Here is a 28,000-nt window from a genome sequence, read left to right on the forward strand (position 1 = left end):
TGAACCTTGAATTTGTGGGGTGTTCGGAATAACTCATTTGTTAGCATTTAAAATATGATGAATAAATAAGTCATTAAAATAAAGTTTTTTTGCGGCTTTTAATGTTGCTTTCTGCTTCAAAATCCAAACAGCATGTATTTACTTCATACGCGACTGCACTACATTGAACAATAAATACAAAATGGTGAAATACTCTTATAACTCAGACTTGAAATAATTCTACCTACCTACCCTGATCATATTCCTCGAAAGGGGTGACCGACAGGAATACAAACACATACACCATGGCCAACCCAAATGCCCAAACTCCCAAACAAGTTAAGCACCTCGGCACCGATGGTTGGTCATACTTTAGTCCCTTCAGATAAAACAGGACACATCAAAGCGGCCAAGTCACTCGGGTCAGGGTGAGACAACACACTCTTTTGTTTAACAGCAGGGGCCAACAGCTTTCACTGGATTACCCCTGCCACATCATACGGGTGCCCTGCCCATCCCTTAAAACGCATCCAAACATCCCACTATCCTTTCACAACACCTCTCAACTCATTCCTATCACCAATAGCGGTAACCTCCACTACACTTAGACCTCTTTCGTGCAGGGCACTCATAAAACTATCCATCCACGTTAATCGTGGCCTAAAATGTTTTTCTTTCATTTCACTGCACTATGTTTTCTTGGATCAGATTAAAAAAAAAATCACTGATAACACAAAAAAGTGACACAAAGTGGCACCGTGGCCATGTCGGCCTCATAGTTCCAAGGTTCTGGGTTCTAACCAGTTAGCAGCATTCCTGTGTGGAGTTTGCATGTTCTCCCGAGCCTGAGTAGGTTTTCTATGGGTACTCCGAGTACCTCACGCATACCAAAAACATGCATGTCAAAGTAAAAAATGTTTCCTAGGAATGAGTGTGTGTCAATGATTGTCCATCTCTCTGTGCCTTGCAATTGGCTGGAAGTCATTTCAGGATGTCTCCTGCTCACTGCTCCCAAGTCAGCTGGGATGGGTTTTTTTTTAAATACTCGTAGGTCAAGAAATTTGACATGAGACTCCACTAGAGTGGCTGACATGATTGTCTCCCGTATTCCTTACATCTTGGGTGCTTACCAAAAACCCAAAGACCTTGCCAACGGCTAAGCAAAAAAAAAGTGATTTGCTCACTTTGAGTATCCATAGTTTGTATTCTTCCTTCTGTTTTGTAACACCCGTTTTTGGTTACTCTAAACAACACAGCATCATCTAGTGGTCAAATATTACACGGTGTACCTGTTTGCTTTCATATACTCTTTAATTAAATGTGTGAGTAGCAAAATTATGTAACAGAGGGAATATCAGCCCTATTAAAGTATAAGTAAACAAAACAGGACTAATCAAAATTTCAGAACAAAATCTTTTTTTCCTTTTATATTCTTTGAAAAAACAAAAACGTTTTCCCTTAGTGATTTAGGGTCTGGTATTGGTATTGACAACAACAGTGACCAGATAAAGAGGTGCTGTATCTGAGTTAGATTAGGGGGTTCTCCTACTACTGGTAACCATGGAAACCAGTACTGTTTCTTGTGGGGGAGTAAACCTTTACCCCCAAAAACAGCCTTGAAAAGGGATGAGCGCTGCCAGCCTGTACTTGCCCAAGACACACAACAGAAGGTGCCTTGACAATCCTGGTGGTTAGGGGATCTATGAGCCCTTCAAGGCCACTATTAACGCACATCAAAATTACACTGACGGTGATATTTTTAAAATTTAATTTGAATCAGACATCCCAGGGACATCACCACCCTGAACAAGCGCACATAACTGTGAAAAATATATAACTTGTTAGTTGCATTGAATTATGGGTACACCTATTTTATTTACCGACCTATTTGGGAATTGTTTTTGCTGCTAAGTATTGCCCCACTTCTTTTTGCACAACTGTTCCAGTGTACTATTTTTTTTAATCGCACATTTATTACAAATCACAGCATGTACTAAACCTTGTAAACATTTTTGCCGATTTATCCTGACATACCCTCATTTTTTTTCTTTAGGGATGCTGCTGGAAATGTGAATTTCCCTTCGGGGATGAACAAAGTATCTATCTATCTATCTATCTATCTATTCTGGAGTGCCATGTATAATCTCGTCACAAACAATGCACTGTTATCGGTGACAATTAGGACAATTCAAATCAATTTAATGAGCATACATTATTGAATTTATGATAGGTTGTTACAAACGAATAGAGGAATAGCAATGAACAAAAACATGAAATGAAATGTTTATTGAAGGTATTGTTGGATACATTAATCAAAACATGACACAAAAAAAACAAAAAACTAATGCTGAGAGTGAGCATGGCCAAATATGGTCACCTTACGCCCCCTCCCCTAAGAAAATTTGACAAATCTATTTCTGCCAACCTTTGCTTAAAGGTTTGCACCGTATTTGCACTCATAACCCGGTCAGGCAAAAAATTCAAAATTTTTGGTATCCTGAAAGAAATAAAGTTTCCATGCAAGTTGCTGGTAGGTCTAGGCACCTGTAACTTATATCTGTGACCACGTAAACCATCAACACGACAGAACTCAAAAAATTGATCAAAAGGCACATCGATCATTCCATGCAGTACTTTGAACACAAAAATGAAATCAAATGGAATTCTCCAAAAAGTCCAAGTTCAGTCTTTGTAGTCTTTCCGGATATGACAAGTTGTGCATCCCAGGTATCCGCTTCGTATACCGACGTTGAACTCCTTCCAGTAGGTTGATGTCCTTGAGTAAGTAAGGGTTCCACACAACGCTATTATATTCTAACATAAATGCAAAACATTCGAACTAAGAATGCTGGGTTCTTGTTGTAAAAGTGTCTGTAAATGTTTGATGCTATGTTATTGGCTTTGTTGGTAATTTTGGCGATATGCGTGACAAACTTTAGGTTTGAAGTAAGAGTGACACCCAGATCCTTATGTTCAGTAACAACATGCAAATCATGATCATTAATGTTATACAGCGGAACAGAACCATGAAAAAACGACTGTGCTAAGCATTTATGAGATGACAGTTGCAGTTGCCACTGTTCGGACCAAAGAAAAACTGATTTAATGTCATTTTGGAGAGAATCAATTGTTCCTGCAACCTGGGTTTTTGGTAAGAAATCCGACAGTTTAGCATCTTCGGCAAAAATTGAGATGTCACTACTTTGAATGGCCTCAGGTAGGTCGTTAAAAAAAAACAGAAATAATAATGGTCCTAGTACTGAGCCCTGCGGTACCCCACTACAAACATCCGACCACGCTGAAAGAACATCATCAATTTTTACGCATTGTTTACGATTTGACAAATATGCAGTTACCCAGTCAAGCAGTTTTCGACTAATACCATAGCATTTCAGTTTTTGTAAAAGCTTGTCATGAGACACTTTATCAAAAGCCTTGCAAAAGTCTAAGTAAACAACATGACCAGCCATATTATGAACAAAAAACATACTGGTAATATTATTCAAATGAGCTATCAAGTTAGTCATGGTAGAATGTCCGGACCTAAACCCATGTTGCTTAAACATAAAAAGATTGTGCTCCTGTATAAATTTCCATATGGCATCTGAGATAATTTTCTCAAACACTTTACAGACACAGCTAGTCAAGCTAACTGGTCTATAGTTGGCTGCACTTGTTGCGCTCCCCCCTTTAAAAATGGGTATGACAATAGCACTGAGCCAGTCCTCAGGCAGCTGTGAATCCTCAAAAGATATAGAAAACAGGTAAAATAATGGTTCACATAAAAAGTCAGCTAGCTTTTTAAGCAAGAAATTTGGAATTTTGTCAGAGCCGGCTGAAAATTTGCTGGGAGGTTTTATCAAGTATTTATGAATTAACTCCTTTGAAAGTTCCACAGAATTCAGAACAGCTGAAGTTCTGCTGGGAAAGTCGGGTGAAACACCATTGTCACGACCAAAAACACTGGCATACTGATCATTTAATATACGGACATTGTCAGCATTATCTGTAGCAACGGTACCGTCAGATGCCTTCAGGTTGGGAATAGATGCCCTAGAAATTAGTTTACGGTTGATGAATTAAAAGAATTTACGAGTATTATTAGCCTCTAAAACTTTATTTTCCTCAGCCACCCTTTCCCGCCTGATGGCCCTCCGCAGTTACCTTGAAGCATCTTGATAACTTTCCAAGTATGCCAACTGATCACGTTTATAAAGCTTGTGAATTAACTGCTTTCGCCTATGCAATTCAGCTATATCCCGGTTGACGTGAGGTGTAACAGCAACTGAGGGTAAGTATACAGATATCAAAGTGTAAACAACAGATTTAAATATTGCCCGTTGTAAAAAAAATCATTTTTAAATCATATCACAAAAATGCACGTTAAAAGTGACTATTTATCCCAGGGTTTATATTTTTATACTTTTGGATACTGAATTTGTTGTAAGAGAAAAGAAAAAAACAGACTCAAGCCAGCGGTAGGGGGCAGCAATGTGCTAATGCCTATCCGGCAAAACTAATAAAAGAAGACAAGATATTGACGTCATCGCTTGCGACAAGCGCTTACAATTGTACACTTTTGTCATTAGATTTCCCCGCAATGCTTTAAGCACCTACATTTCAACCAACTTGAATTTAAAATTCATTAGTTTCTGCATTTGTAGGTGAAATATGGACGACAAATGAGTTGGATATAACGCAACATTGAGCCGTTGTGATGGCATTAGGTTTGTTTGTTTATCTTTTCTCCTTTACGATTTTATCAGTCATGTCTCTTATTTTTTTCGCTTAGAGGAGGAAATCAGCTTGTTGGTCATCGTCGTGGACGTGAACCCGATTTGGTGGGGTCAGCAAGCCCAGCGTGAGCCGCAGGTACACGCAGGGCGAGGCCAAACATCTTGATAACATTCATATTCCCGATGGTTAACATGTATTCATGTGGCCCTAGTTCACGCTTTCCAATTGCATGGATGCTGTAATGGTGATTGCTAACGCTCACGTGGCCATGAGCAGGAATAATAAACTGGCAGTTATTGCCAGCCACTGCCAAGACAGGTATTCATTCATTATTCTATCTCGTACTTTCCCATTTCACAGCTGTATTTATCTATCTGTTTAACTTGTCGAGACTTGGAGCCTGAACGCAGATTTGAGAAGAAAATTCAATGTTTTTGATATGAAGTGTTTGAGGAGTATGTTAGGAGTGACAAGATTGGATAGATTGAGAAGTGAAATTGTGAGAGACAGAACTGAAGTAGTAGTGGAACTGAGCAGGAGTGTGGATAAGAGAGTACTCTGTTGGTTTGGACACATGGAGAGGATGGATGAGGAGCTAATGTTGTATAGGATCTACAGAGCAGAAGTAAATGAAAGGAGACCAAGAGGAAGGATGCGATGATCGTGGATGGATGGTGTTATGAGTGCACTACAGGAAAGAGGCCTAAATCTAGTGAAAGCTAGAGCTCTTGTTGGTGAAAGGAACGAGTGGAGAGGTGTTGTAAAAGGATAGTGGGATGTTTGGACGCGTTTTAAGGGATGGGCAGGGCACCCGTATGATGCGGCAGGGGTAAACCAGTGAAAGCTGTCGGGCCCTGCTGTTGAACAAAAAAGTGTGTTGTGTAACCCTTACCCGAGGGACATGGCCGCTTTCTTGTTTCCCGTTTCATCTGGAGGGATGAAAGCATGACCAACTTAGATGCCTAACTTGTTTGGGTATTTTGGGTTGGCCATGGTCCAAAACATTTTGTGTGTGTTTTTTGCTATTTTTTCCCTTTTTTTATCTTCTTTGTTAGTGTATGTGTTTGTCTTGCTGTCCCTCACCCCTCTTGAGGGATATGACCAAGGTAGATAGATAGATAGATAGATAGATCAACTCGTCGGTCCATTTATCTATTAAACCCAAAGTTTAATCAACCTTTTTTAACCCACGGTAAAAAATAATTCCCATAAAATAACCCTATGCACACAGTCTGTCAAAATGTTTAAACATTCAATTCATGGTATCATGTTTTTTTATCATGTTGCCATGTTTAGAGTTTTTTTCAATCATTTGTGTCCACCATGGTTTACGAAGTAAAGCTGTAGTGCCTCTCGATGTGATCAATGATGCGCTCAGTCACTGATTAAGTCTCGTCATCAATTTAATAACAAGCGGTATAAACATTCACTCAAGACCCTCAGTTGGTTGTAACTTACACTGTTCACATGCTCACACAGCCTTACTGCAAAGCACAGAACTTCCGCATCTGTTGCCTCCCCCCTCCCTCGCGTCACGTCCTATCTGAAAGGGTCCATGTGGGAACACAAACAGCAACAATAGTAACAAGTCAAGTCATGTTTATTTGTATAGCCCTTAATCACAAAGAGACTCAAAGAGCTGCACAGACCACAGATTATTGCAAACCACAGACTATTATGACACCATCCCCTGATCTAAATCCTACATGAGGGCAAATACTACACATATATTGTCAACATGAAATATAGGTCATTCATAAGCTTTAGAATATAAATGTGTTTAAAGCCTGGATTTAAACATTTCCACTGAGGTTGCAGATCGAATCTCAGGGGAAAGAGCATTCCACAGCACTGGGGCCCGGGATCACTAGTAGACCAGCATTTTCAGAGCGAAGGCTCCGGTTCATAATTTTGCTGTATTTTTTGAAATTACCATTTTTAAAATAGTTTTTTGAAGTTTTACTGTATTATCTTGGTTTTATAGAAAAACAATAACAAATTATTTAAAATGAGGAAAGAATTATTTTTCAGTGGATAAAATATTTTACTACGTTGTAACTTTTTTCAGTTGAATAATAAAATAATAGCACAAATCGACAGATTTTGTCGTAATGGATTTCATTTATTTAAATTTTTTGAAGTGCAATCTAAAGCATGTATTTAGTAACCAACATAAGTAATTGTATTTCACTGTACGACCTTTAGCAGATAAATATTATATAAAATAAAATCAAAACATTTTTGAAGTAATCTGCTGCCACCTGTTATGGATGAATGTTACAGTTACTTGGCTGATCACTAGAAGAAAGCAAAGATACTGAAGAACGACATGGTTTGTTGCAAAGATAAATTTGGGCAATTTTTATGCAGCACACTACAAAAGGTCTCCCTTCCGGCACACTGGTTGAAAAACACTGATCTAACCTATCAATTTTTCTTGACTAGATAGAAATTGCTTACATATACTAACTGTCATGCTTTTTGCTTTAGTCACTTCCTATATCCCAGTCAGACTCACTCTGGCGGCAACACCGGCACGTCCAGTGGCGATGGCGGAATGTCAGAGGAGGTGTGCTCCAGCGGCGACGGAAAGTACGAATTGCTAGCCATCGCCAACGCCGTCATCACTGACCAGATCAAAGACTTGATGTCCAAAAGTAGGTCATTTAATATCGGTCTATTAAATGATTGTTAACATGTATTGTACATCAATATAAATTGCACTTACTGATAAGAATGAAAATGCATACATTAATTATAGGTATGCGTTGCTGTACAAGGGTTAGCAGACAAGCTTTTACTACATACTATCGCGTTTGATCAATGATAATGCAATGATTGATTAAATCGATAAATATTGCAGACCTAAATTAAAAACATTGTATTCGACCGGAATTATAGAGCGTGAGAGTGTTGACACTTCACCACTTGTGGTATGGATCACATTCAACAAGGCATTAGAGATTATAGCTCTAATTTTACTCACAGTGCCAGTAACACTGATTTGCATAGTACAGTACCTGTGGGACTCGCGGTTGATGGTGGACGCATCAGGTTAGCACTGCTCGTTCTATGCGTTTATACTGTCATTGGCGTCGGTTTTAAGAGTATTGTTAATTATTAATTTTACAATTCTAACCATTTTAACATAGTTAGAAGTAAAGCAGCCGAGTCCTGCCATGGCCGGGCATTATACCGGCGGGCGGAGACGTAACTGCGTGAGATTCTTGCTCAAAGATGTTGTGGCAATTTCGGAGGGAATGTCAAGGACGAATTTTATTAACAAGTTTGTTGAAAAGATTCTGAAGTTTAAAAAGGAGGAGGTACATGCTGTCATAAAAATGACTTCTGGCAAAGGCTTTGATGTGAGTTTTGAAACGGCAGCTCTTTATCAAGAGTTTTGGAATCGCTTTGAGGGAGTGAGGTCCCAGTTTTCAGGATTTACAGTGGAGAAGCTGACTGATAATACTAACAAGATTGTCGTCGTTAGAATGTTTAGTGAGATGATCAGTGCTGATGACGTCTGTTATTGGTTGAGTAGATACTGCTCAGTAAAAGGCCAGGCTATGAAGGTGAGGTGTGAGAAAGGCTATTGGAATGGTGCCTGGAGGGTACCAGTCCAACTACGGCAAGATCCTCAGGGCTTTTAGGGAATGAAAAAAATTCCGTCGACAATATTCCTGGGGGAAAACCGTGGCTTTATCCACTATCAAGGGCAACCGAAACTCTGTCGCAAATGTGGTGAGCATGGGCATCTGGCTGAGGTATGTGATCGAATTTTTTGTGGAAAGTGCAGAACAATTGGACATTCCTTTGAGGAATGTAGCAATAGCAGAAAATGCAATCTCTGTGGAGAAACGAATCACCTCTTTAGAAACTGCCCGAATTCGTTTGCTAACAAATTGAAAGCTAGGAAGGCAGTTAACAAAGACAACAAAGACAATGAAATGATGTCAGACAACATAGATAATGAAATGAATAAATGTCACAAAGACAATGAAGTGAATAAAGATAACAAAGACAATGAAATTAATAAAGTCATGGAAATACAAAATGAAAATGAACAAGAAATTAATGAAGTTATAGAAATACCCAATGAAGATGAACAGGAAATGAATAAAGTTATGGAAATACCCAATGAAATTGATCAAGAAATGCACAAAGAAATTGGACAAGACAAACAAATTGAAAAAACAGATGTACCTACCAAAACCCCTGGAGCAGAGACCAGAGAATCAAAATTGAAACAGGAAGAACCTGGAAATTCTGATTCGATTTCTCATAAAATACCTGAATTTGGACATGACAAACGAATAGAAAAAGCAACTGCCACTCTGAAAACACATATTAATCAGGAAGGGCCTGGAAGAGAGTTCAAATTAGCAAATTTGTTTGCTACGCCATTGGCGGGATTTGGAGAAGTCAAACAAATCGAAAAGGCGAATGACTCTCCAAAAACCCATACGGGCACTGGAAAGAGGAGTAAAAGTAAGACAAAATTGGGAGTGGTGAAAAAACCAGAAACAAAGATAAGAGATTTAGAAGAAAGCCGATTGCCGGTGAATAAGCCCACAAGGGAACTGTATGAAGTTGAGACGGAGGAAGTCGGGGAGGGAAAAAATCTGACCCTTAGTGGGCAAGGAAGTAAGAGACCCTTTGATAGGTCCTCTGGCTCACCCCCTAACCCAGAAAAAAGGGGAAGACCTGGAACCACAGACAGAGAGTCAGAGGGTCCCAGAGTTTTCCCCGGTGAGTCTCAAAATGAGGTACTACTCTTAAGTGATGTGTCTGACACAGGTGACACTCTCGATGATCTCGATGATCACCAAAGAATGGACTCAGATCCCCCGGTTTTGTCTAACTAGTTTAAATACTTTAACAACAATTATGAACATTACATTCTCTACTATCAATGTGAGAAGTGTGAGATCAAAGGTTAAGGCTCACAGTGTTATATCGTTCTTAAAAACTATCAGAACGGATGTGTTTTTACTACAGGAATGCTGCATCCCCTTTCTAAAAAATTATAAACAGTGGGAAGAGATTTGGCCATATCCGTCATTATGGAGTGGCTCGAATGAAAACCGTAACGATGGGGTAGCCATTTTAATAAACAACCCTCAACTCATCATAAAGGGGAGTACTGTGATAAGAGACGGACGCGCAATCTTAGCAAGACTTTCTTATATAGGGAATGATTTTAACCTCATTAACATATACGGCCATGCCGACAGACAACTCAGGTACGAACTTTTAGAGGACATCCAGTCGCATATGCTAGGCCATCAACCACTAATCGTGGGAGGAGATTTTAATTGCATCCTAAGTAGGAAGGATAGAAAGAGGAATGATGAGGAGTTTAAAGTAGATAAAACATCAACTTTATTACAAGACATGTGCCGGACATTTAAACTGGTGGACTGTTTCAAATCCATACATCCAGGAGAGGAGGGATTCACCTGGTTCAGTAGTGACAATGCCAGAGCCTCTCGAATAGACTACATCTTTACGAGGGGTTTAGCACAGAGTGATGCAAGATTAATTCCAGTTTTTTTTTCGGATCACTTGCTACTGTCCTGCTCTTTCTCATTTCCTTCAGGTATGACTGTTGGGAAGGGTTTGTGGAAGTTAAACTGCTCCCTGCTGGAGGATGAGGCTCTAGCCGCACAATACAGGGAGCTGTACAAAGACTGGCAGACCCTTCAAGACTCGTATGATTCACGAGCACAATGGTGGGAAATGACAAAGAAACGAACACAGACCTTTTTTAAAAATGCAGGGAAAAACAAGAAACTCAAAGAGATGAAACGCATGTCGGGACTACAAAGAAGACTCCAACGCTATTTCATCCTAACAGAAAAGGGGATGGACTTTAATGATGAAATCAAAGAGATCAAACAAGAACTAAACGCTTTGGCGGAAATAAAGAGCAAAGGCATCATAATAAGAAGCAGAGAAAGAGAAATAGAAGAAGGGGAAAAATGTACACGCTACTTTTTAAAAAAAATTATGGGCAAAAATGAGGGGATTTTTAAACTTCAAAACGAAAACGGGCAAATAACAAAGGAATGTAGTGAAATAACCAGATTGGTCGAAGACTACTACAAAAAATTATTTGAAAAGAAAGAAACATATGAGAATGAAATGGGGCATGTATTAGATCATATTTCAAGATCAGTGCGTCAAGACCCCTTTTTAACATCAGACTTTACCCAAGACCAACTGAATGATTGCATAAAGACTATGAAAAAAGGCAAATCACCCGGGGAGGACGGACTCAACCTCGAATTTTACCGGACTTTTTGGGATATTTTAGCACCAGATCTGTTAACTGTTTTTAACGAATTTTCCAGTCGAGACCATATGCCAGACAGTTTCAGAATCGGGATAGTTACTCTATTGCACAAAAAAGGAGACAAAATTGACTTAAAAAACTGGCGACCCATAACGCTTTTAAACGTGGACTGTAAAATTTTCAGCAAGCTTCTAGCAACACGAATGTCTGTTGTCTTGGGAGACTTGGTTGATCCAGACCAAACCTGTGCCATTGTGGGAAGGAAGATCAGCGACAGTCTCATGCTGATCCGTGACACCATTTGTTATGCAAGAGACAGAAACATGCGACTAGCGGTCCTAAACCTAGACTTTGAAAAAGCCTTTGATCGAGTCTCGCACCAATACCTCTTCAGGGTATTGCAAAAATGTGGTTTTCCCCAAAAATACATCAATTGGGTAGGACTGCTATACCGAGACATCTACAGCAAATTCATGATTAACGGGAATTTATCGGAAGCAATTGAGATCAACTGCGGTGTACGTCAAGGTTGCCCTATGTCTCCCCTTCTCTATGTTCTTTGCATTGAACCTTTGGCACAAATGTTAAGAAAAGATAGATTTGTCGAAGGCATCAATATCCCAGGAAGTGGGGGACAAATTACCAAGTGTGTTTTGTACATGGATGATTTTAATATTTTGTGTACTGACCGCGCATCTGTTGAAAGAGCCCTTGACTTGACTGACCTGTTTGGGAGGGCGTCTGGGTCAAGGCTAAATAGAGAAAAATCACAAGTGAAGTTTTATGGAATGTGGAAAGAGACAGAAAAGGCAGGACTCCCGCTGACGGTGTTAAAGACAGACCAGAAAATCCTAGGGATAAAATTCAATGTGGATGGAGGAGGCGAGACCAACTGGGATGACGTGACAAGGAAAGTTAAGCAAAAACTTGTTTTTTGGTCACTAAGAAAACTGACAATAGAGGGGAAGGTCCTAATCATCAAAGCGATCATCCTCCCAATGCTTTTGTCAATCAGTTTAATTTTTATGCCTAAAAGAAACGTGCTGTTACAAATGGACCGAGCCATCTTTCGCTTTGTCTGGGGCTCAAAGTGGGAAAGGATAAAAAGATACAATGAAAAAGAAAAAGGAAAAAGGGGGGAAAGGAGTGCCTGACCTCCAGCTTTTCCTGGGAAGCAAATATGTCTCTCTCCACTTCCAAAACGCTGTGGGCCCACCCAACAACCCGAAAAGTCAAGCAATGACCCGTTTTTGGATGGGCTCATATTTGCGGAAGCTAAAGCTTGTACCAGACAATCGTTTGATTCCAGTTTCGTTTAACTTGCCACCAACACATCTCTTTATCCGGGATTTTTTGAAGAAGTTTGATTTGGAAACACAAGAATGTCACACTTTACAAAACCACAGGGCCCTTATTGCTATTGTGCAAGAGCGAGCTACAGTAAGCCCTGTGCGGGGGCTTGCGTTTGGCGAATCCACAACGGTTTGGAGCAACGTCAATCATCCTGCCCTCCCAAACAGACTACGAGACTTGTCATGGATGGTGGCTCATGAAGTTCTCCCAGTCAGAGCTGTAATGCACCACAGAGGAATGTCAGCGACTTCGACGTGCCCTCAACCTGGCTGTGGCGCCCAGGAGTCGGTGAGGCACCTTTTTTGTGAGTGCAGCGCTGCCAAGGTCTTGTGGACAATGGCCGAACAACTAGGAAAGTTCCCGGACTTGCCAGCAGGAGAGGTCCCTGATGCACAGTACGTGCTTTACGGGGTGAGTCGGTCGAGGAGGCATCGGAACGACTTTGCCAGGGACTGGCTCACTCTCGCCGCCATCAAGGACGCCATCTGGACCTCCAGAAACCTGCTGGTATGGAGGTGCAGGCAGATCCCCCCCGTGGCTGTGCTCCAAATGGCTGCAGATACCATACAATCTGCGAGCGGCGGGCCTAGGACGCAGCCATAAAGAAGACTCGTCTGTACCCACCCGGAGGGGGGAGCCGGAGCTACACTGTGGGAGTCCCGGCAGCAACGGCCTGGGTTGTGGAACCCAGAAGGGAGAGGACCCACGCAGAATGGAAAGGACCCACACAGAGGACTGGAAGAATGCTGCTTGGGAGGGTGGGATGGCAGAGCTATGCCCTTGCACAATAGTATTGCCTTTTACACGCTGGTTAACTACTGTTAAAAGAAAATAACTCTGAAATTGTTTAATTGATGTTGAAAATGTCAGGAAAAAATGTTAAAATGTCATATCGTCACGTCATATTGTCAAATATAAAAAAAATGTGAATATGCTTGATGGCTGTGTTTTGCTGCTGTTGGTGTCAGTGGATTTGTTCAGACCGAGGACAATCGACTTTGGCCTGGACGGATCTATTGACACTAACAAAGATGTTATATAATGAAATTGTGAATATGTTTGATTTTCGAGAAGGTTTGTTCAAACCTCACTTTGTGTTTGCTGTTAAAAACGTAATATTGGAATATAATATTGTGAATGTGCTTAATACCTGTTGAGATTGTCATGATTGTTTTCTGTTTTTAGTGTCAATAAATTTGTTCAAACCATTCTGATAGGTTGAACAGTCCCTCTACTTCTTTACCAACAAATGTCAGAGAATGAAGAAAACAGAAACTGTCAATAAAATACTATTCAAGCTCTTTTACATATGTACACATATTGAACCGAGCGGTCTACTGGTAAAGTGTCGGCGCGCTCACCTCCACTACTTTGATTCGATTTCAATTTTATACAGTGTTGTGTGATTTAAGTCAGTTGCACTTAATGACTGATCAATCATATCATTAACATCTACTGTAAGTGGAGATCAAGCCAATTGGTTGCACACAATGCAAATAGTAGCCCTTGATGTAGTCTCGATTTTATGCGCCTTATAGTCTGATGTATGAAAAAAAAAATATGATAAAAGACTTCTTTTGGGGGGTGCCGCTTGCGTCTTATAATCTGTTGCGCCTCACAGTACTGATACGGTAAAAATGACAAGCATCACACAGTACACTTTTGGCCCCAGGCAAAAAACGTGCTCTGCTGATCACTGATCTCATGTAAATGGTTTTAATTCGGTTCATTTTTCTAAGCTCACACTAATCATTGTACTGTAAGTGACAAATGTTGTTCAATATGGACGGCAATGATTTAGATCATTAATTAACAATGCAAACCATGAACACAATGATTGGTTGGTTACATCCCTTAACCACTTGTGTCGTAGGGGCACCATTTCCTGTGGTGGGTCTTGGGCAAGTATAGCCTGCTGGCGTCCATTCAGGCCAACAATACCAACATAAAATGCTTAATGTATTTATTTAAAATCATTCAGAGTCTGATTAATCATCATATACACCAAAAAGTTTGTTCCCATCTTGTGCTTTTTTTGCGCTTTTTACTGTGAATAAAAATAGTGTGATGATGAGATAATATCTAATGCCTTATCGTATGTCATCTACATCACTGGTGGTTTAGGGTTTAGGATTCAGCACTCTCAGAATCGAAAAGTCGTAAAGTCAGACACTGTTTGGAATATTTTATGGCTTGAAACCCCTCTAAAAATGCCCAAATATGAAGTGCTGGTGCATAAAGATACAGCTTATTGATTATTTTGAGCATTTGCAATTGCAAAAGCTGATAATTATTTGACCACTTGTTGTTTTTTTACATTGCAGTTGAGGTGAGAGGGGGGTCCACAGACACTTTATTGGCTGGATCCCTCGCTAAAGCGCTCTGCTGTATCCTTTGCCCACAATCATCAAGTTTTTCTCTTTAGTTTTGGGAAAATACTACTTCAGGAAAATAGATTATAGGTTTTAGTCATGTAAGATTCTTTATGACTTGTTAAATTATCTCCAATTGATGTAATTACCAACATTACTTAATATAAATTTCAGGCAACATCTTAAAGGTCAACGTATCAATTATTCTAAATCACTTTTTTGTTTAAATGTTAGAAACCATAAGGAAATGGTATCATTTAAATCGTGAGGTAAGACTCAAGTTTTGTCTGAGGCGGTCTGGATCAGTAAAAGAATGGCAACTCCGAATTTTTAGCTTTGCTTTTCAGTATTATGATTCATCATTCAGCCTACATTAGTAACCTACACTACATATTATTATCACGGATGACAAGGGAACTTTTCAAAACACGCTTATTCACAAAAACCGTGAAAAAAAGATGTTTGTTTGATATTGAATGCGTTAACTGGTTTGACAGTTGAGTGAATGCCGTTTTACACCTGAACCAACTCACAAACTCAACACTGCCCTCTAGAGGCCAGAGAGAGTATTTGATTTGCATTTATTAAAAACAAATAACTTTTGATAGAAGTGACCAGAACACATGTGTCAAAACTCATGGCCCACGGGCCAAATGTGGGCTGTCACATCATTTTATGTGGCCCGCGAGGGAACGCTGAGAGAAGGACGACAGAAAAACACTTTAAGCAATGACTTGCAGTTTTACATAGCTCCACTGTCCGGAACCAGGTGGGACTCACAAAGCACCCACCCTAGGTGTAGTTGCTGACTATCATTATTCAACCAGAGAACATTGAGGAAACCATCCCGCTGTTATTTTAGTTTAAATGAAGTCAGACTTTTAAGAAACCTTAGCTCCTTTCTATCATAGATATGAAATCTAACGGTGATGTCCCCATATTCAGGTAAACATCCATCCATACGTTTTCTGCACCACTTATCCTCACTAGGGTCACGGAGGTGCTGGAGCCCATACCAGGCATATTTGGACAGTGACACACAGAGACAGACAACCATTCAAATGCTCATTCATACGTAGGGACAATTTAAGGTCACCAGTTAACCTACAATGCAGGTTGTTGGAATGTGTGAAAAAACGGGAGTGCCCAGAGGAAACTCGTGGGGAGCACATGCAAATCCCGCATGGGGAGGCTGGTCACTGGAATTTAATCACGGACCTCCGCTAATCCCCCAGATGTCGTGCCACCCTTCAGGTAAACATTTTCATAAAAAATAGAAAGCAGAAACGCTTTTAAACCATTGTAGGCTATCTTTTTCACTTTCCAGTCTGCATGACATCCCTGGTTTAAACAAACTTTAGTGGAAATTAATTCAATTGTCCCCCCCCCCCCCCTTTTTAATTTTTTTTTTTTTTTTTACAAATGTAAGGACGTAAACACTACAAGGGATTACATTTTAGTGAATGAAAAATAATATTGGGAAAAAATCCTTTAATAATCGTTTTATAATCAAATTTACATCCTTGAATCATAATCAAATTGTGAGCCTCCTAAAAGGGCCCCAGCCCACCAACCAAGGCACACTTTTTATTTCATCAATTCACTGGTCCAGCCCCTGTGAGTCTTCTTTTCGACTATGTGGCCCCCAAGCTAAAATGAGTTCGACATTCCTGACCCAGAGGCTCGCTTCTTCTTTGACACACCCAAAAAATTATGGCGCGTCAGATTAAATCCTTCAACGGCCAAACCCGGCCCGTGGGCTGTATGTCTGACATGCCTGGTGTAAATTAAACGCATTAACACAGTTTGAAAAGGCAGCACGGCGGCGCAGTGGTTAGCGCATGTGCGGCACAGTTCATGTCTTGGGAACCTCCTGCGTGGGTTCAAATCCAGCTCCAGACTTCCTGTGCGGAGTTTGTATGTTCTCCCCGTGCTTGCGTGGGTTTTCTCCGGGCACTCCGATTTTCTCCCACATTCCAAAATCATGCATTTCAGGTGAATTGGCCGGTCCAAATTGTCCCTAGGTGTGAATGAGCGAGTGAGTTGTCTGTCCCCGTGTGCCCTGCGATTGGCTGGCAACCAGTTCAGGGTGTCCCCTGCCCACTGCCTGATGATTGCTGGGATGGACTCCAGCACCCCCGTGACCCTACTGAGGATAAGCGGTGTAGCTAATGAGATGAGACAGTTTGAAAAACAAATTCCATCATGCTTCTTTTCCAGGAATTAATCTCTTAATTATTTCAACTCAGATATTAACAGGATCTCAAAGGAACTTGAAGGTAATTGTATTCAAGCCTTCTTCGTTGATAAATTGTATTTGTAAAAAACAATTTGTGTGTATTCTCAGTGGGACAGGAGGTCAAGTCTCGAATTTTGGTGAGCCGTATTACCTAACGTACAATATTGTAATGTGTCTCATCGAATATCTCGAAATATGACCGGAACGATTGTGTTTTAATAGGTGATAAAAGCAGCTGACGACTGTGCCCTGCAATACATGAACTTCATGAACGTCATCTTTGCCGCACAGAAGCAGGTCAGAATTGATTGCCGTTGCATATTTTACCACTGTATCGCTGATCACCTTTTCATAACAGAGTATCCTGATAGATGCGTGCGTGCTGGACTCGGACTCGGGCCTCTTGCAGCAAGTACTGTCTTTTTACTGAAGCTACACAATGAGACATTTGTGATTATGTTAATCAGTGATGCATGCTATGAACATTTCCTATTACCATAAAGGAAGTTGCAATTATTTTTACGAGTATTATTCAATAATGATACCAACTAATGTCTGTGGCGTGAGTCAAAACATTTGGTATGGCTGCAAGATTAAACTAAATCAGAGGCAATGATGAAGAGATAAATACAGAGCCAGCCCAAAACATAAGCGAGCTAAGCGGCTGCCGAGGGCCCCGCAACCACTAGGGGCCCCCCCAGGAGTGGTTAACTTTTTTGGCACCAAAATGGTCACTTTTTGTGTCCACTCAAAAATACTTCTACATAGATACAACAACATACTTCAAAATATCTACAAAACTAAATATCAAACAAAGTGCTTAAAAACAGGAAGCTCATTATTTTGCTTTTATTCTGAAAATAAAAAAAATGTATAGAATTACTACAAAAATACTCCGACAGTAATTCTATATTACAAAATACTACTACAAAATTATTTACTCCAAAAATACTTCAAAAATACAACTATAGTAATATTACAAAAATACTAAAGAAATATGACAAATATGCTTCTGTGGAAATACTACAAAAATACAACTAAAATACTGCTTTAGAAATACATCAATTATACTTCTATTGAAATACTAAAAGAATACCAATAAATAATACTATGATATAAAAACTACTGGAGAAACCGTACTAAGAAAATACTACTACAAGAGGATTACAACAGAAATACTGCAAATTACACCTATAGCAATACCGTAAATTCCGGACTATAGAGCGCACCTGATTATAAGCCGCACCCACCACATTTTAAGAGGAAAAACGATTTTGTACATACACAAGCCGCACCTGTATATAAGCCGCATGCGCCCACATTAAAAATGTATAACAAAAACACAAAATTGATCCAAACCCGACTTCAAGTCCCGTGGTTGAAACTAAATGTCCTTCATTGAAGTACACTGTCCAAAAATCACAGCCGGCAAAATGAACGGTAAATGATATCGGTACTTAAGGTTTGATGCAGACCTGCAGAGTCCGGGTACTCGTTGAAAGTAATCCAAGGAAAAAAAGTATATATTTCCAAAGGTAAGGGTGGGAAAAATATATATCCACTATTGTCCGCCGCGACAACAAACAGGTCTCACTCACCTTTACCCCACTTCCCGTCAGCCCGCGTTTGCTCCGCCCCTCTTTTTTACTTCGCAAAACATATCAGAATAAGTGTCTCAAATAAATACAAATAAATACATTACAAAAATATATAGTTGCAAATACATATTATACATGGGTTACAAATATTTACAAAGAAAGACGGTACACCGAGTTTTCAAAGCTATAATAATATAACTTTCATCCCAAACAGTGCCCGTTAATGGTAGCAACACGCTAGCAACACGCTCGCAACACAGGAAACGGGTCTGTTAAAAAAACATACCGTACTTGTAAAAATCACGGTAAACCGTCCTCATCTTCCTCCTTACAACTGAAGCCATCAAAGTCGTCTTCCTCAGTGTCGGAAAGAAACAGTGTCATATAGACGTCGTCCCACGCTCCCGCAGCCTCACTCGCGCTGTCACTGTCGCTGGTGTGCCCTCCTCTCCGTCACGGCTTTTCGGAACCCGTTGGTGATGGTGGATTTTTTGATGCTGCCCCACGCTTTCAGGATCCATTGGCAGACTTGCGAAAAAGTTGCCTTTCGCATGCGGCCAGTTTTAGTGAAGTTGCAGTCTTCCTCGGCGCATATATTCCACCGGTCTAAATCTTACCTTTTGTACTCGAGCGCTGCTGGCGGCTGTTAGAAAAATTACATAAATTGGCCACATCAATGAATAAGCAGCAGGGTAGAAAGTTTGGGGGAAAAGTAGCGGCTTTTAGTCCGGAATTTACCGTACAACAAAAATCTATGGAAATATCACAAAAATACTTCACAAATAAAACTACTGTAACACTGTTCTACAAAAATACTACAGATTCACAACAAACATTCTAATATGGAAATACTCCCAAAATACTACTAAAATACTGCTTTGCAAATGCATCAACTATACTTCTAGAAAATACTAAAAGATATATAAATACGTAATAATATAATATAAAAAACTACTAGAGAAATATTACTACAGAAATACTACAAGAGGTTTACAATAGAAACACTGCAAATTACACCTGTAGCGATACTATAAAAATTCTATGGAAATATCACAAAAATACTACAAAAATAAAACTACAAACATTTTTATACGGAAATACTACAAAATACAACATAGTACAAAAATTAAAAAAAAAATCTACAGTAATACTACAAAAATACTATAATCATAAAACTAGTGTAATAATACAAAATTACTACAGATAAACCAAAAAAATCTACTTTCGAAATACAACAAAAGTACTACAGTACTAGTAAATACTACGATTGAAATACTACATAAAAACTACTTTAGAAATACAACAAAATAGTACAAAAATACAACTACAGAACTTCAATAAAAAATATGTATTTGATATATTTTGACCTATGATATTGTTTAATTCTCTTACTATTTCTTTTGTTTTTATTGTATTTTGACCGGTGTGTGTGTCTGTGTATGAGGCGTTTCTGGTTGTTGGGTGGGGCTAAAGAAGTTGATTTTGTTGTCTTTTTTTATACTGAATGTTTTAGCTCAGCACTTTGAGTGGCAATGTATTGCCTGAAAGGTGCTTTACAAATGCAGTATATTGGATTTGAATGGACAGAAATCTAGAGTACAATGTAGTGTGACTAAAGAGGGGACACAAATCCTGTTCTTCGGTTTCCTTTCTCAACTGACAGGCCTGCGATATAACAGGAGGCTTGTACCTGAAGATTCCCCAGAAGGCGGCCCTGGCTCAGTACCTGCTGGTGAGGGCCACTTGTGCACTTCTACACACTTTTGTTGCTACAGGACAGGGGAGCGCTAAGAGGTTGTGCGACTATTGTGTGCAGTGGGTGTTTCTGCCCGATGGTGATCAACGGTCCCAGTTGCTGCTACCCCCGCCAGCCCACGTGGACTACCGGGCGGCGTGCTTCTGCCACCGCAACCTCATTCAGATCGGATACGTCTGCTCGGTCTGCCTGTCCAGTAAGTGCTCGCAAAGTTGTACAGTGGTACCTCTACTTACGAATTTTATGCAGGAGTAGCTTCTTAAACTGAAAACTTGGTGAGTAGAAAGGCATTTTTGGGTTGTAAATGCGCTCATCTGTTCCAAGCCCCGAAAAAGTACAGTATGATATTCTTTTCACAAATAATAAAAGCGCATCAGAACATGAAGCAAGTACTGTATTTTCTTGACTATTAGGCGCACCACCCCCCAAAAGTATTTTAGTTTTGTCCTATATTTTCCATACATAAGGTGCACCGGACTATTAGGGGCTACAGTGGGAACGTCAACAAAACAGTCAGATAGTTTAGTCAAACTTATTAACCCTTTAACATTCTGACGGCTCGCAAAGAAGCAAATGCGTGTCTCAGACACGTACGGACACAGTGTCTGTACGATGTCACCACTCAAATGCGTCATTCCACATATCATTAGGAAGGTTAAACTCTAGGGATTCAAGAAATGCCAACCATTTATTCTATTTCATTTTCGCTGGCAACTGTGTGGACAGCAAAGTAAGAATTTTATTGTGCAGGGAAACGTGTTTCTTTACTGTGCATATGACAATAAACACTTTGAATTGAATTGAATTTAAAAATAGACTCATCACAGTAATGTCAAGATCAGTCTGAAACGAGATACTGGGAAAATATAAAGCCAGGGTAGCTCACCAAAGTCATCTTGCAGCCATCACATTCAATAATATTACGCAACAATGGTCCTCTTACATCCGTGACTGTAGTAAATCCAAACTTGTAAAATATTTTACGCACACCCAAACATGTAATAATGCCGACAAATAAAAGAAAAAAATCAACCAAGAAGCATCTGCATCGAAGGACGTCGCTTATTGCTAGCTGTCTGTTTAGCCCCATAATTCCTGTTTATAAATACAGACTAGTAAAAAATGTTTTCTCCAGGCCGTAGAGCAGCCTAACATGTGATTCACATCTTTTTCGACCAATTGCAGGCTTTGTTTTGCCCCGCTTTAGCCTATGCGAGCCTGTAAATGCTTAAAAAAAGACCCGCCTTTTTTTACATTTTTTTTATAGGGCGCATGGTCAGCTTTGGAAAAAATAAAGGCTTTTTGGTGCACCTAATAGTCGTGAAAATACGGTACATGTTAAAATTAGATTACCGCACAATAAACATAAAACAGGTGGCATGAAATGTAAAAAAAACAAAACAAAGAATAAAGGAAATAATACAAATATCCATTTGCCTTTCTTGGAAAAACTGATAATTTGCCGGAAATGGACGAGGCAGCCCTCATAATGAGCGATAGCCCGACCTGTCAACGCTTTTTTTGGGGTGATTTCTTTGCGCAAATTCTGAGACTGCATGCTGGGGGCACGTATGCGTACTGGGTTGCTTGGCACATTTGAAGCGATAGCCAGTTTGTTTACGTTCAGGAAACTGGAAGCGGCTAATAGTGGCGCGTACATTACCGTATTTTTCACATCGTATCCTGTAACGCCTTTCTAACTATCATTTGACTTCTAGATGTCGCTGTATGGGGTATTGCAGTGGTTGGCAACCTTTTCTGTACCACGGACAGATTTAATGTCTGACTTTATTCTCGCAGCGCGTTCCGAAACTAACATTAGAAATGATAATATGAATAATAATAACAATAAGCCTTTTGTGTAATTAGTAGACTACTAGGGATCTAGATGACATAGGAAAAGGCATTGGATTAGATTTCATTATCATGATGTTTTTCCTCACGGTACCAGTTGTACTTTGGCTGAACTATTTCCCGTCATGCTCCATTACAATGTTGTACTACGTGTTACTGTGAATAAAAATAATGTGTTAATGATATCTAATATATTTTCTGTCGTCATCTACAATTCCAGTGGCTAGTGGTTAGGATTCAGGGCTCTGACCATTGCGATCCGGGTTTGATTCCAGTTGCATCCATTTGCTGCGCAAACGGGGTCAGCGATATTTGTCAACTAATCAATTATTGTTCAATTACTGTGATGTACTACGCAAGACATAACGTGCACACAAACGTTTGAGTTTTTTTGTGTGTGTGGGGTGTGTAATAAATGCGTGTATACGTGTAAATTAATACAATTTGGAATGAGGCTGTAACATAACAAAATGTGGAAAAAGTGAAGCGCTGTGAATACTTTCCGGATGCACTGTATATACCCATATAAGCAAAAATAAGGCATTTATTTTTTCTCTGTGGTGTTGTGCCAAACGACCCACAGCCCAGTACCGGTCCGCAGCCTGGAGTTTGCCTACCACTCGTGTTGTGCAACCAAAAAACTAGTGCTACAAAGCGCGTAGAAAACTACAAACCACAGAGACTCAGTGAACAAAGCGCACCATTTACTTCTCCTTTTTTGCCAATCCTTTAAGTTTTTGTGAACCCGTAGCAGCAAGATGGTTGATGATCAAGTCAGTTCCCTGTAGGTAAGCCTCATGTGATGTAAAATGAATAGAAATTAGTATTTAAATTAAATGCACGTTTGAACGATAGTTCATGTATTTTTACTTGTTATACAAATCAATATTGTTTTTATCACTAGGAGGCGCTAAATAATACACGATTTCCCTCAAAAGCATTCTTCTTTTTTCCCAAAAAATCATATTCCAATATGGCAATCAAAGTATTTGATGAAGAAATAACAGAAAAATTTTGTTTTTATATATAAAAAAACCTTACCATTAAGATTTGTCCAAAACATTTGTAAAGTCAATTTTACAAGATAAATATTTAAGAAAATAAGGATTAAAAACTGTGTTTTAAAATGAAGTCTGAATAGTAGATTTATTTTGGGTAATGGGTCCATAGACTTTATTTCTGACAGAGGCTTTAAAAGGGACACTGTGTATTATCTAGCGCCTCCTAGTGTTAAAAAACTTCATTTATTAAAATAACAATGCCGATTTAAATAAAAAGAAAAACAATACATGAACTAAACAGTTTTTTTGTTACAGTAATTTAAGTCAAAATGTAGCATTTATTTTACTAACATGAGCCTCACCTAGAGGGAGCTGACAAAATGTCCACTTTTTTGCTGCTGCGAGAAACCAAAAACTTTGAAAAGGCTGGGCAAAAAATAGGGGTTTTTGGTCATCATGAGCCTCCGTAGTATGTATTCTTGTGTTTTGTAGCAGACGTTATGCACTGCAAAATACAGTGACATCTAGTCATTGAATATTACAGTGTCCCTTTTATATGAGTAGTTGAATTCAGTGAGTGGGATTTCCATTTATGTTAACGCTATTTTCTCCATTACAGTATTTTGCAACTTCAGCCCCATTTGTACCACCTGCGAGTGAGTAAAAGTAAAAAACATATATTTTATTGACTTGATTCGTTGAATGACATTTTTGGACTTTGTATTTTGTAGGACGGCTTTCAAAATTCCACTCCCACAAATGGTCAAAGGAAAAAAGAAGAAACTTAAAGCATCATGATGGTTTTCTCCTTTTAAGTGTTTTAAGATCAACCCTTTTGTTTTAGTTATTTGGAATATTGTTTACTTAGCGATTATTCATTTTGAAATGTAGAAACTTGTAAAAAAAACAAAAACAAAATATGCCTTGATTTGAAAATAAATTTTATTCACACGAAGGTTTTTGTAGCTCATGGTTGAGGCATTGGGACAATCTTACACCTGGCAAAACATACAAGCAGAAAAGTGATGATTTATGACCAATGTGACTGTAAACCAGTGCTTTTGTGTTGCTATGGACTCACCCCATCAGGCCCTGTCCGGACCATCGCTGTGGAGTCAAGCTCACGTGGGTTCTCTGACCTCCGCGGACAACAGTGACACGCAGAGGTTTCTACAAAAAACAAATTAAGCATATGTAATAGTCAGAATAAAATGAACAATTTTGGGTTGGTTAAAACAGTTGGCAACCCAAAATGTTGAAAGCCATACTGGGGGGGGAAAAACCTAATGAGGAGCCCAAAATTGTATTATCTTTATAAGGAAGGCCACAAATTATATATGTGCCATATATATCTAGATTTACTGGACAACCCTCATGTTTTTCTCCATTTTCCATATTAACATTTTTCATTTTCCCAAACCTGAGCCCAACTCAAATTTTGGCCCAAGTCAGGCCTAAAATATCAACCATTACGTTTGGGCCAGCCTTCTCTAACTGATTATATATATATATATATATATATATATATATATATATATATATATATAATGTTTATAAAAATATTCTCAAACAATGTGTGGAAACTAAACAGTTGAACCTTCCTGTGCGGGGTTTGCATGTTCTCCCTGTGCGCGCGTTTCCTCCCACATTCCAAAAACATGCTTTTCAGGTTAATTGGCCGGTCCAAATTGTCCCTGAGTGAGTGAGTCAGTGGGTTGTCTGTCCCTGTGTGCCCTGCGACTGGCTGGTAACCAGTTCAGGGTGTCCCCACTGCCCGAAGACAGCTAGGATGGGCTCCAGCACCCCCGTGACCCTACTGAGGATAAACAGTGCAGATAATGAATGAACTAACGAATAAACAAATAGGAATATTTTATATATATATTTTTTAAAACCTTTGATTTGGCTCTTAAATCATTTCCCTCCCAATTATCCACACATCATTGTTCTTTGTCTATTTGCCTCCCCCTTAAAGTGCCATGCAACATCTTATAGATGTATAGCTGCTGTGGTTTATGGCCCAAATCTTTAACCCGTCAAGATAACGAACGGCCTTATAATTTACCCGTCAATTCTTGAAATATCCCGCCAATGATGGAAAATTGTCGGTTAATGTACCCTATGCAGACACGCAAATGTAAAAGATATGTTTTTGCAGTCTTTACAAAAGACGAGCTTTAATTGAGTATTATGAATCACAGCTCCTCCTTCCGAGTCCTCACAAATAAAATATAAAATTTCAAGTTTGCTTCGGGCTTGGTGCTGTCAAGTTATTTGGTCGGGGGGTCAGGCTTTAATACCAGCAGGCCTGGGTCAGGCTGAATTTTTTTTGTAATCCTGATCTTACCCCAACCAAAGAGCAGCCTGTTGCCGACCCCTGTGTTCGGGAAATCTTAGCACAAAGACATGTCAGAAAGACATTCTATAGCAAATTAATAACATTTTATGTTGACAATATCTGTGTCTTATTTGTTATTGCAGCCTGGTCATCCTGGAAGGGGGATTACCTCATGTGCGGTCCCTTCTCAAGGTTTCTTCATTTTCCTCATGTCTAGGTTTTTGAGTTTTTCCTTGCCCTCATGTAGGTTTTAGATCAGGGGATGGTGTCATAATAGTCTGTGGTTTGCAATAATCTGTGGTCTGTGCAGCCCTTTGAGACTCTTTGTGATTAAGGGCGTCACAAACAAACATGACTTGACATCTGGAGTCTTACCCCTTCACTGTGTTGCACTACAGATGCAATGTTGTGCAAGCTTTGGAAGTTTCCAGTGTTCACTGAACCAAACGCAATGACTTGGTCTCCCACTTTGAGGCCCTTTCGCAAAGAAAGACGATAGCAAGGGTTGAGAAAGCCTTTCAAACATGGGGACAAAAGAAGGTTTCCCAACACTCACAGCGACTGAGGCGGGAGAGCCGTGCGTGACTGCATCTACTCGCGCAAATGCGGGCGGGAGCGTGTCTTGCTGTTCCATGGGCTCCTCGAAGGCTTCGGGCTGCTCGTGATCCCGCTTGGCTTTTTCCCGAGCGTGCAGCTTGTGCAAGGCGGCCTCGATCTCAACCATGATGGCTTTGTGGTCGTTCTGCAGGCCTGGCAGAGCAAACGGTATTCGCAACGCATATGTTTACTGGAGCAGGCGTGAAAATGGGGCAGAAGGGGAGAAGGATATGGGCAAAATACTGTATTTGTCAATAACGCGCATCCCTAATTTCTGATTAGAAACCTGTACAATTTAGTTTGACTTTTTAAGCTCAAACTAAGCATTAAAAGTGATAAGTGTTGTTGAATACTTGCAGCCATAATTCGAATAATTTATTGACGACTATGAACACAATACCAATATAAAAATTACAAAGTATTTCATGTCCTTCTAATTCTGATCCATCATCAGATACATCTAAGAGTCGTTTCCCTTCGTCATGCTTTTTTAGAGTATATCTTTCAGAAATACTTTGTTTTCCCCATTCTCCAACATTCATCTCTGTTTACTGTGAATCGTGTGATCTTGCATTACATACAAACACAGTAATCATGTCTGCGCAAACTACCCAGGTTTTAATTCAAACGCAGCACCTCAAAACGCCTGTTTTAATCTGTGAAATCTCCACATCTCAAAACATGTGTTGCCTATTTTGCACTACCGCATATTGAACTAATACGATCCCAAAACTGTATGTAAACACCCAATGTAAATATCTTCTGCCTCAACATGCCCACACTTTCTTGTGTAAATATTGTGTAAAAAAATCAATTATCGTTTTTGTTTTTTTTATCCTCACAGTGAAATGTGAATCTGGAGTGACACGTCCAATTTCGTTGTCAACCCATTTTGTAACAATGATAATAAAGGTCTATTCTATTCTATATTCTCCTCACATCTATAAAATACACGGAACTGTTTGAATCTAGGATTAAAACACACTTATATTCTTTATCATATGAATGACCTATATTTCATGTTGACAATATCTGTGTATTGATTGTTATTGCAACATCCATTGCAGCCTGGTCATCATGGAAGGGGGATTACCTCATGTGCGGTCCCTTCACGAGTTTTTCTTAGCCCTCATGTACGTTTTAGTTCAGGGGACGGTGTAATAACGATGTGTAGTTTGCAATAGCCTGTGCAGCCCTTTGGGACTCCTTGTGATTAAGGACTATACAAATAAACATGACATTTTTTACTTTGACAAAATGTATTGTTTTACTTTACATTAAAATGCCTAAGATTTTTTTCTAACCGTGAGTTTGCACTTGTGAACGTTGAATTTAGCTCTGATGATAATAAAATTGGCTATAAATGTCTCTTTTGCCTTGTTTTATATGCCTCACAGTTATCCGTGCTTGCTTTGCTGTCTGGGTGTAATTGATAACGTGACTCGTAAAGTACAAACTGGCAGCACATCGCATTTTATGAATAAAACAATGAAAAAAATTACAAAAAGATCTCAATTTACTGACATGAAATGTTGTGTCTTGCTGTCCTTATCTGGTACAAGTTGACGTCGGCTCTCGGGTAGCCTTCAGCGTCCACTAATGGACCATGAAGCCCAACGCCTTGCTGTAATAAACACTTTAATATTAAATTGCTGTATTATTTCAGCAAATGGCCGGGGACTCACATCTTCCAGGACGTCGGAGTAAGCTTTAATCTGCTCTTCGATTTCATCTTTCTTTTGGATAAGGTTTTTGACATCATCCATGGACGTTTCTGGTTTGTTTTCATTTGTCATCTTCATGGTGACTCTCTTATTGTGTCACGGCACATATGGGCACGGAAGGAATTTGACTAGGCGGAACTGTTTTCTTTTGTAATGT

General features: G+C 39.5%; 2 protein-coding genes across 3 annotated transcripts; one reads left to right on the forward strand and one right to left on the reverse strand.

Moving 5' to 3' along the window:
* Positions 1-4,494: 4,494 nt before the first annotated feature.
* gtf2h3 (general transcription factor IIH, polypeptide 3) lies at positions 4,495-24,139 on the forward strand. Of its 2 annotated transcripts, XM_088336031.1 has the most exons (13): positions 4,495-4,706; positions 4,772-4,851; positions 4,928-5,034; positions 7,207-7,373; positions 14,689-14,751; positions 16,986-17,015; positions 17,084-17,112; positions 17,198-17,272; positions 17,334-17,387; positions 20,237-20,305; positions 20,390-20,525; positions 23,804-23,840; positions 23,916-24,139. In XM_088336031.1, the coding sequence occupies exons 1-13, from the start codon at positions 4,697-4,699 to the stop codon at positions 23,980-23,982; spliced, it is 924 nt and encodes a 307-aa protein (XP_088192157.1). In that variant the 5' UTR covers positions 4,495-4,696; the 3' UTR covers positions 23,983-24,139. The 2 variants fall into 2 exon arrangements, with proteins under 2 accessions (XP_088192157.1, XP_088192158.1); XM_088336032.1 differs by lacking the exon at positions 17,334-17,387.
* Positions 24,109-27,955, reverse strand: psmd9 (proteasome 26S subunit, non-ATPase 9). Its single transcript, XM_088336033.1, has 6 exons — positions 27,805-27,955; positions 27,644-27,743; positions 26,079-26,272; positions 25,898-25,999; positions 24,266-24,354; positions 24,109-24,182 (listed from the first exon to the last, which is right to left on the reverse strand). The coding sequence occupies exons 1-6, from the start codon at positions 27,919-27,921 to the stop codon at positions 24,152-24,154; spliced, it is 633 nt and encodes a 210-aa protein (XP_088192159.1). The 5' UTR covers positions 27,922-27,955; the 3' UTR covers positions 24,109-24,151.
* Between the last annotated feature and the right edge of the window lie 45 nt (positions 27,956-28,000).

The sequence above is a fragment of the Urocampus carinirostris genome, chromosome 5 (genome assembly GCF_059441175.1).
Source record: "Urocampus carinirostris isolate Australia breed hairy pipefish chromosome 5, RoL_Ucar_1.0, whole genome shotgun sequence".
In the NCBI taxonomy this organism is placed as follows: Eukaryota; Metazoa; Chordata; class Actinopteri; order Syngnathiformes; family Syngnathidae; genus Urocampus; species Urocampus carinirostris.